Below are 10,830 nucleotides of genomic sequence, written 5' to 3'. Positions count from 1 at the left end.
ACCACACTGAAAAGGTTTTTAATATGTATGCGCTCGTTTATGTGTAGTCAAAGTTGATGACTGAGCAAAAGTTTTCTTACATATATCACACTGGCCGATTTCAAAAATATAAGATTTTATGCCGATTTCAAAAATATAAGATTAATTACGTTTATTCATACTCGTCAACAGTAACGTGTTTGAGAAAAATTTAGCTTATTTTTGAAAGAGGGGGGAAACACCCCCTAAAAGCTATAGAACCTTAATGAAAATCACACCATCAGAGAACATTACCGAAGAGGATTCAAATTCCTATCTGGGACTCAGTGGTCCTAGAATAGAACTCAGTGGTCCTAGAATATCGCGGGAAGGATCACTTTATCGGATATTAGAATTTTCGGTATCCTTTTTATGTGACCAAAAAAAAATGAGGGCAAATAGGCCCCCTCCCACGCTATTTTTTTTCCCAAGGTCAGCTGATAAAGATTTTGATTTAGCCATTTTGTTCAGCATGGTTGAAATATATATTAACTATGTCTGTGGGGATGACTTAATCCCCCAAAGTCCCCGGGGGAAGGGCTGCAAGGTGAACCCTCTGATATACGTCTTATAAATATATGAATATAAAAGTCCGTTATGGAAGTTAATTCGTAAGTAACGTACATTTATTACTAATCAAAAAGTTTACAAATAAAATTAACGAATTTTAAAAAAAGCTTTTTAACCAAAAAAAGTAAAATTAGTATTTAGATTTTTTTTTAATTATTCGTATAGCATTAGCCGGGATCAAAACACGAATTAATTCAAAACGTTCAGAAATTAAATAAAAAAACAAGTTTTTTAACTGAAAGTAAGGTGCAACATTAAAGTTTAAAACGAACAGAAATTATTCCGTATATGAAAGGGGCTGTCCCCTCATCAACGCCTTGCTCTTTATGCTACATTTTGACTCTTTCTAATAACTCTATTTTTCTAAACAATAAAAAACTTCAGCGCAAAGAGCGAGGTGTTGAGGACGAGATGTTAAATTTTCCCTCCCTAAAATATCTAAAAATACAAACAGTGACGAGTGAAGAAATTTTTAAAACTCATTAACAACAAGATATAAAATTCAAGGGGGTAATGAAAGTCCCCCCCCCCACCACCCTATTACGTAATTTTACAAATTTTTTTTCCCTACATTTAATTATGTAAACAAAAAATATTAATACAAACTTTTACCTTTAATTATGATATGTCAAGTTTTTTTAGCATTAAAAAAAATCATCTAGTTTATTTGCGTGATTATATCAAGTAGGTTCACGTTGTTGCAATTTTCAGGGAGCTACATAACAAAAGAAGGTATGCGGAATAAAAGAATTTTGTTTATTTTTATTGTCCCAGATTAAAAAAATTATTTTTTAGAAGTCTAATTTCGTTAAACTTGGAGTAAATGAGAAGAGAAGGTAATACTCGAAAACGACAAAAAACATTATAGCCAAAATTTACTTACCAGTTTGCTATTTTGATGGATTGATTGTAGCCGCGAAAAGTAGAATAGCAAATGCACTTTGTGATTTTTCAAAGTTTAAAAAGAGGTAAAAGATTAGAATGAGTCTCTGAACGACAATTACAATAAGAGAACCCACAACAAAGATATTGGCCCAGCACGGCTATTAACCGTTGATTTTTTAGAAAAGTTACAGTTATACTTGTGTATCTTAATGTTATAATGTTACAGACATGTCTGTGATGAGGTTGATTCCTGGCATTATTCTATACTAACAAGTAACAGCTAATATACTGTACCTTCAGCTGTAGTTCAACCCCATGACTTAATGGCTAATGCTTTTTATGCTGTTGTTACGAAGCCACGTGTCTCTTAGGATTTGAAAACTTCACCACACTGCCGCGGTTAGATTCGTATTTTGACCATAGAGTCAATACGTGATTTTGACCTTTCGTGAGCATTCGTTCGTTCGTTCGTTCGAGAATCGGATGAATTACCAAAAAAAAAAAAATTCTTCCCGAAAAAGTAAATGACGCCAAGAAATAAGCCAGCTCAAAATAAAAATAGCCAAGTTTTAAGCCACAAACCAGTTCCAAACATTTTCACGCCAGTCGCCAACAAAATAAGCCAGTTTGGCGTAAAATAAGCCAATCTGGCAACACTGGACTGTCCCTACACTTCTGGGTCGTCATCAGCATTGCCAACCCTTCAAAACAAAATATACCCCAAATGTTACGAAAAATGTACCAAAGACAAAAAAATTGTACCATATCCCAATTTTTTTGGCGTGTTACGCTTCGCGTAACATGCGGATCGTCAGTGACTTAGGGAAACCGGCCCATGCTCGCCACTTTTCTGGTTATTTATTTTTTGTAAACACAGTTTTCGAGTTTAAATAATTCTGAAAGTTGCCACGTATATATTCATGTTCGGGGTATCTCTAAAAAAATCCCTGACGACCAATGTTTCTGGATGTGGCAGGAAAATGGGTTACACTGATGTAGTCAGAAAGTGGCAAACCAGGGCCATCCCGGTTCACATTCGCCACCGTCTTGGCCCACGTTCGCCACCGTCTTAACTCAAGTCAAGAAAAGCTCTTACTTCTATAGAATTAATCCTAGGATTTTTTTTTATCCGATTTTTAATTGTCTTTCAGAATTCAGATACAAAAATTTATAAGGCTTGGTACAGTGGCCTACTCAAAGACCCACCTTCTATAAATCAAATATTAGCTAAGTTTACTGCTGAAGGCAATCTCATTAGATGGAACCCTACTACCAATTAACGCATCTTATATCTTGAAAGGTCAACACCAAACCTTAGCCTTTCGGCAAGTCTTGAAGTCCCGCCCGAGACTGAGTGACTACCTAATCTTGTTACAACCTCGGACTTTAAGAAGCATGATTCTTCTTCGGTAAGCACAAACTTGTTTGTTTCTACACACTTCAAGAATTGAACATCAAGTTCAACTTGATATTCCCTCAAAACTTTCGCAACAAAGAAGCACTTAGCACTCTTTTTACCTGCAAGTCCAACTAAAACATAGTCACCGACTTTTATTGGTTTGTTTCCCACATCTTCCTCATCTTCTTCTAGCTCAAGGCTGTCCCCACTCTCACTGCCAAGCTCCATCTCAAAACGATCAGACTCGCTTTCACCATTGAGGAACAATTACTTGCTTGCTTCTTGCAATTTAGCTTTCTTTCCGCTCTTCTTTTCCTGTTTTTTTTTGTTATTTCTTGCTCTTTTTTGCAGCTTTCAGCTCCTCTTCCTGGCGGATTCTTTCCTTCACTGGGGTATCTGTCAAAATTTCGGTAGTCCTTTTTTTCACTACACGTCTGATTTGTTTTCTCGGAGAACCTTTCAGAAGTGGAGATACATCAACTAGTTCAGAGAAGCTTTTTTCAGCTTGTCCATGTAAAGGGAGTCCTGAGAAAGATTGGGTATCGTTCTCATGGTTCGTGGGCTGATTAGCCGCATCATCGTCAGCAGAACAAGCAGTGCGTGAGGGAGGTTCCATGTCACCGTGGTTAGACGTAGATGGTCGATCAGAGACATAAGAACTGAGGAACTCGTGATCTTTGAAAATCTGGGAATTGTAAGGGAAAATGCTGGTGCAGCGAAAACCGTTGATTATGTTTACTGCGGTCAGTGCTTTGGGATACGCTTTTCCACAAAGCTAAGAGACATGATACATTGAGGAATTCTTGCATTTATGCTCTGTCATAAAAGTAGCAGATTCTCTATTGTAGAAAGCTTTCAAATGAAACATAACTGACCTGTCCAGTGGTTGCAGCTTATGCGTTGTATGAGGTGGAACGGTGAGGATGACAACTCCGTTTTCTTTGGCTAAGTCAAGCACTTCACTACTGTAACGACTAATGTGATTGTCAAGTATTAGAAGCACAGGATTAGCCTTACTCGGTCTTGTATAACTGATAAAATGGTTCATCCAAACAATAAATAACTTATTACACATCCAACCAGAAGCCGTTTCTGACCCGTGAGCAATGGTGCCTGGTGGTGCTCCTTTCAGTAAGATTTCGGGGCAATTCTTGCGAGGAAAAATGAGCATAGGAGGGACACTATTACCCATGGCACTAACGCAAACACACCTAGTAATATTTTGCCCTCTTTCTGCTGACGTTACCTTCCCAACCTGTTTTTGTCCTTTTTCTGAAACAATTTTCCCTGGCTTTTGGACTGTTGATAGTCCGGTTTCGTCTACATTCCAAATATTTTGCGCGGTAAATTTGTAGCGCTCGTACACATCACCGAAATTTTTAAAAAATCTCCCAACTATCACACGATTGAAAGTAGTTACACGGCCAAGACTGGTTGCTTCAGGCACTCTTATAGTAAGATTTGGGTGTCTTGCCATAAAACCACGGTACCTATCTTCACCTGCAGCATTTTGATTGTCACTGCTTGTCCATGAATTTGGAATGGTAAATACTTTGGCAAGAGAATACCTGAAAGTAAACTGACGAACTTCAAGCGGTGTTAAACCATAATGCATATGGCACACAACTTGCAAGTATTTAGCAAGAGCATTTTCTATTTCTTCTGTAAAGATCTGTCTTGTAGCATAAAGTGGTGAGAGAAATGAGAGAGGTAGAAGCTCAATATCCAAATCCTGTTCCTCAGCCTTGGTGACGTATCCCCTCAGAGTTGTCCGTGGTATTCCATATTTTTTTGCAGCCGTTTTCTTGTTCTATTTCTTTGCAATAACTTCGATTACAGTAGCTCGGAGCAGCTTAGGGTCCACACCCCCCTTCTTCCTTTCTTCTGCTGGAATGGTTTTTCGCACCATTATGCCCTAAAACAAGTTAGAATATGGTAAGCCACAGAATTTTTTTAGTTTTGTTTTTAATAGCCGTTGGCAAGTAGGAAATTTCATTGAGAGAGTTCAGCTTATATATGGGTTTTACCTCATTTGATTACTCGTGGATGATAATTCGATTTGTTGAACAATGTGGAGTATGTTCTTTCAGGTATTTTGATTAAGAAATAAAATAAAATTTAAAAAAAAAGTTGATTTTTTTTTTTAAATCCATCTTGAGACATAACATTTTAAAGCGTTGAGGGGTTGACAACTGTGGTATTAAATCGATGGTATAGAAACCAAACTAAACTTTGGCCCCCTCCACAGTTTTCTCTCTACCAACCATAGTAGAGATCTACCTCTTGACACTTCATGTTGCCCTAGTAACGTAAACATAGCTGAGGCTACAATAGAAAAGTTTATATTACAGACAGCGCAATGGCACTGCCTAAGTAAAGAACGTGGGAACAATATATTTTTTTTATCTTCTGACCAAGGCAGTTCCCGTGGAATGAGTTGAACAGAATTTTTGCTTTACTGAAAAATTATAAATTATATGTTTTCACTTTTTTAACTTTAATAAATCAAAAATTATTAAGACTTAAAGTAAATTCAGCATATGTATATTAAACTGACAATGTACGTTCATTTGGTCCATACCCCATTTTTCTGCTGGAAGGATTTTTCGCGCCATTATACCCTAAAATAAGTTAGAATATTGTTGGCCAGAGAAGTTCTTTATTTTAAGTTTTTTCATCAAGCTATTTTTTTGGGCCAAGCAAGGTTTGATCCAACCATATTGAATCTCCCAGGCTAAGGAAAATGGGATTGCCGTTCCTTTATCGAGTGTATCTGACAAAATATTAAGTAAATATCGATGATGTTGCAAAAATTTAGCTTTCCAGATTTGCCAGGCCCAGGATCGCCAGTCCTAGAGTGGTGAACCTGAGCTGGTTTTTTCTGGCCAACGTGGGCTTTTTACCTCTTTGGAGAAAAATCAGCACTTTTCAGTTGTTATCGTAGATGGCGATAAATATCTATCATTATTAGTTTACTTAGTCTCAGACGTTTCTATCGAGACAAAAAGTACTCTCTTACCTTTACGTTAGAGACCGACTTTTTCATTTTCCCTTAACACAAAAATTTACTTTTCAAGCTCTAGAAATCAACTTACCTTACAAAATCTGCAAAATAGGGTTCAACTCAAAGTTAGATACACCAAAACTTTCACTACTAGATGGCAACTTAAAAGCTTGTTTACGGGAATTTTTCAATAGATGGCTCCCTAGTTAAAGGCAAATGACGAACCTGGGCTGTGGCAAAACTGGGCCGGTCTCCCCTACAGTACTATCTATGAAAATTTTGTATAAGACATTTACATTCACTTTCTTTCTCCATTCTTTCGTTTTTCTTTCTCTTCTAATGCAGAACATGTGCTCCTGACAGTGCTTAAAGAAAATGTTCGGAGTAACATATATTACTGCAGTAGCATTTTACTATAGGCCAAAAAAAGTCATTGTTTTTGGCCATTTACGACCGTTTATAGCACCACCCTGAAATTGGTCCCAAATGACGATTTTAATACAAAACAGGGGCTAAAATCGAGTTTTAACATTGTAATCTTACAGAATATTGCCCAAAAGCAGTTGTTGGCAGTTTATTCTGTTTAAATTTACAGCTGAAAAGACCCGAGTTTATTCATTAACGAGTGTTGGCCTCAGGCGGCTTGGTGCTGCGGTGAGTTGTTAGTAGTAGTAGTAATAGTAGGAGTGTTGTAAGTGTTGCTGACGGAAGGATTTTGACTGTATATATTTGTTCTTCATTTTAGTTTATCATTACTTTAGACATTTTTCAAATACCCTTTACCTTAGCTGCTCAGATTGGTCTTGACACAAAAGCTTAGACACACAAAAACTTACACACACACACACAAAAACTTACACCCACAAGCAAAAACTTACATGCACACAAAAACTTACATGCACACAAAAACTTACATGCACACAAAAACTTACACACACACACAAAAACTTACACACACCCACAAAAACTTATACACACACACACGAAAGCTTAGACACACACACGAAAACTTACACACACACACACAAAAACTTACACCCACACGCAAAAACTTACACACACTTACCATATCACAGTTACATTGTCTTAATTTTTCAAATTTCATTTTGAATTTCTGTCGTGAAATGCAAGAGTTGGAATATTTCAGTAGTGACTTGTTGTGCTTTACCTTCTCACAGTTACATTCTCTTGATTTTTCGAAGTTCATTTTGAATTTCTGTCATGAAATGCAAGAGTTGGAAAATTGGGGTCTTAGTCCACCAACCCGAATGGTGGAAATCCACTAGCTCAATATTGGGATCCCAGTCCACCAGCCTGAACGGTGGAAATTCACTAGCTCAGAATTGGGGTCTTAGTCCACCTGCCTTTATGGTTGAAATCCACGCGCTCTATTTTGGGTTCTCAGTCCTCCAGTCTTATTGGTGTAAATTCACTGTTTAAGTTAGGTTATGTTAAATTATCATGAGCGCTCATGATAAGTTAACCTAACCTTTTCCGGCGAGTATGGTTAGGTTAGACTAGATTAAGTTAGGTTAGGTTAAGTTAGGTTAGCCCATGTACGCTTCACTTAGGTTAGCTTAGGTTAGGTGAGAGACAGGGAAAAAGTTAGGTGTATGATTAGGTTAGGTTAGGTTAGATTAAGTTAGGATAGGTTAAGTTAGGTTAGGCTAGGTTAGCCTACGTACGGGTGCGTACAATTTGTGACAGTTTGTGACAGTAATTACTGTCACAAGTGTGTGTGTGTACGTGTGTGTGTGTGTGTGTGTGTGTGTGTGTGTGTGTGTGTGTGTGTGTGTGTGTGTGTGTGTGTGTGTGTGTGTGTGTGTGTGTGTGTGTGTGTGTGTGTGTGTGTGTGTGTGTGTGTGTGTGTGTGTGTGTGTGTGTGTGTGTGTGTGTGTGTGTGTGTGTGTGTGTGTGTGTGTGTGTGTGTGTGTGTGTGTGTGTGTGTGTGTGTGTGTGTGTGTGTGTGTGTGTGTGTGTGTGTGTGTGTGTGTGTGTGTGTGTGTGTGTGTGTGTGTGTGTGTGTGTGTGTGTGTGTGTGTGTGTGTGTGTGTGTGTGTGTGTGTGTGTGTGTGTGTGTGTGTGTGTGTGTGTGTGTGTGTGTGTGTGTGTGTGTGTGTGTGTGTGTGTGTGTGTGTGTGTGTGTGTGTGTGTGTGTGTGTGTGTGTGTGTGTGTGTGTGTGTGATCGATGTACTAGTTCTATAGACTACTATTGCAGCATGGTCGTTGTAATAGTTTGTATGGAGACTTATAATTGTTGTAGACTTGTGGTTGTCAACAAGAGGCCCTATTGCATCTCAGAACCGGAGTATATGTTTTTATCTTCTTTGAAAAAAATTCAAAACAGAAGTGACTTTTTTTCTTTTCTATGGAAAAGTTAAGAACAGAACTTGAAATTTTCTCTCTTCTTTGAGAAAATTCAGAACTCGAATGGAACTTGTTCTATTCTTCTGAGAAATTTGTAATCGAACTTTAACTTTTTTCTCTTCATTGAGGAGATTCAGAATTAAAGTAGAACTTTTTCTCTTCTCTGGAAAAAATTCAGAATGGGAGTCTAGCTTTTTTTTCTCTTCTACGTAAAAATCCAGAACAAAACTTGGCATTTTTCTCTTCTTTGAGATAATTCAGAATCGAAGTGTAACTTTTTCTCTTTTTTGAGAAAATTCAAAACTTAAGTACAATCTTTTATTCTTTGCAGGAACTCGGAACTGAAGTGTAACTGTGCTGAATCTCTTCTTAGGAAAAAAGTCAGAATCAAAGTTTAAAATTTTTCTTTTCTTTGGAAAAAGCTCAGAATCGAACCTTAACATTTTTCTCTTCTATGGTGAAATTCAGAAGAGAACTTGAACTTTTCTTCACTTCTTTGAGAAAACTCAGAATCAAAGTGGAACTTCTTTTTGAATTCTTTCGAAGAAAATTCAGAATCGAAGTATAACTCCGGTATCTGATACGCAATAAGACCTCTATCTTCACACACACACACACATCTACACACACACTACACACACACACACACACACACACTACACACACACACACACACACACACACACAGCAGTCTACACACACTAGCACATCGATCACACACACACACACACACACACACACACACACACACACACACACACACACACACACACACACACACACACACACACACACACACACACACACACACACACACACACACACACACACACACACACACACACACACACACACACACACACACACACACACACACACACACACACACACACACACACACACACACACACACACACACACACACACACACACACACACACACACACACACACACACACACACACACACACACACACACACACACACACACACACACACACACACACACACACACACACACACACACACACACACACACACACACACACACACACACACACACACACACACACACACACACACACACACACACACACACACACACACACACACACACACACACACACACACACACACACACACACACACACACACACACACACACACACACACACCCGTACACACACACACTTGTGACAGTAATTACTGTCACAAACTGTCACAAATTGTACGCGCCCGTACGTAGGCTAACCTAGCCTAACCTAACTTAACCTATCCTAACTTAATCTAACCTAACCTAACCTAATCATACACCTAACTTTTTGCCTGTCTCTCACCTAACCTAAGCTAACCTAAGTGAAGCGTACATGGGCTTACCTAACCTAACTTAACCTAACCTAACTTAATATAGCCTAACCTAACCATACTCACCGGAAAAGGTTAGGTTAACTTATAAAGAGCGCTCATGATATGTTAAACAAAACTAACAAAAACAGTTAATTTCCAACAAACAGAATGGTGGACTGAGACCCCAAAATTGAGCTAGTGGATTTCCACCAAAAAGGCTGGTGGACTAAGACTCCAATTCTGAGCTAGTGAATTTCCACCGTTCAGGCTGGTGGACTGGGACCCCAATACTGAGCTAGTGTATTTCCACCATTCGGGTTGGTGGACTAAGACCCCAATTTTCCAACTCTTGCATTTCATGACAGAAATTCAAAATGAACTTCGAAAAATCAAGAGAATGTAACTGTGAGAAGGTAAAGCACAACAAGTCACTACTGAAATATTCCAACTCTTGCATTTCACGACAGAAATTCAAAATGAAATTTGAAAAATTAAGACAATGTAACTGTGATATGGTAAGTGTGTGTAAGTTTTTGTGTGTGTGTAAGTTTTGGTGTGTGTGTGTGTAAGTTTTCGTGTGTGTGCGTAATTTTTCGTGTGTGTGTGTGTAAGTGTTTGTGTGTGTGTGTAATTTTTTTTGCGAGTGTGCTAGTTTTTGTGTGAGTTAGTTTTTGTGTGCATGTAAGTTTTTGTGTGAATGTAATTTTTTGAGTGTGTGTGTAAGTTTTTTTGTGTGTGTGTGTTAGTTTTAGTGTGTCTATGATTTTGTGTCAAGACCAATCTGAGCAGCTAAGGTAAAGGGTATTAAAAATGCCTAAAGTAATGATAAACTAAAATGAACAACAAATATATACAGTCAAAATCCTTCCGTCAGCAACACTTACAACACTCCTACTATTACTACTACTACTAACAACTCACCGCAGCACCAAGCCGCCTGAGGCCAACACTCGTTAATGAATAAACTCGGGTCTTTTCAGCTGTAAATTTAAACAGAATAAACTGCCAACAACTGCTTTTGGGCAATATTCTGTAAGATTACAATGTTAAAACTCGATTTTAGCCCCTGTTTTGTATTAAAATCGTCATTTGGGACCAATTTCAGGGTGGTGCTATAAACGGTCGTAAATGGCCAAAAACAATGACTTTTTTTTGGCCTATAGTAAAATGCTACTGCAGTAATATATGTTACTCCGAACATTTTCTTTAAGCACTGTCAGGAGCACATGTTCTGCATTA

The 10,830-nt window shown here is 38.1% G+C and overlaps 1 protein-coding gene across 1 annotated transcript; it reads right to left on the bottom strand.

Annotated features, from left to right (window-relative positions):
* Positions 1-3,647: 3,647 nt before the first annotated feature.
* LOC148940883 (uncharacterized) lies at positions 3,648-4,487 on the bottom strand. Its single transcript, XM_089105098.1, has one exon. The coding sequence runs from the start codon at positions 4,485-4,487 to the stop codon at positions 3,648-3,650; it is 840 nt and encodes a 279-aa protein (XP_088961224.1).
* Between the last annotated feature and the right edge of the window lie 6,343 nt (positions 4,488-10,830).

This window comes from Artemia sp. Qi Xiang Cuo, chromosome 19, assembly GCF_049724085.1.
Source record: "Artemia sp. Qi Xiang Cuo chromosome 19, ASM4972408v1, whole genome shotgun sequence".
NCBI classification, from domain to species: Eukaryota; Metazoa; Arthropoda; class Branchiopoda; order Anostraca; family Artemiidae; genus Artemia; species Artemia sp. Qi Xiang Cuo.
Note: the sequence above shows the minus strand (reverse complement) of the source record. Positions and strands in the feature narration are given on the sequence as shown.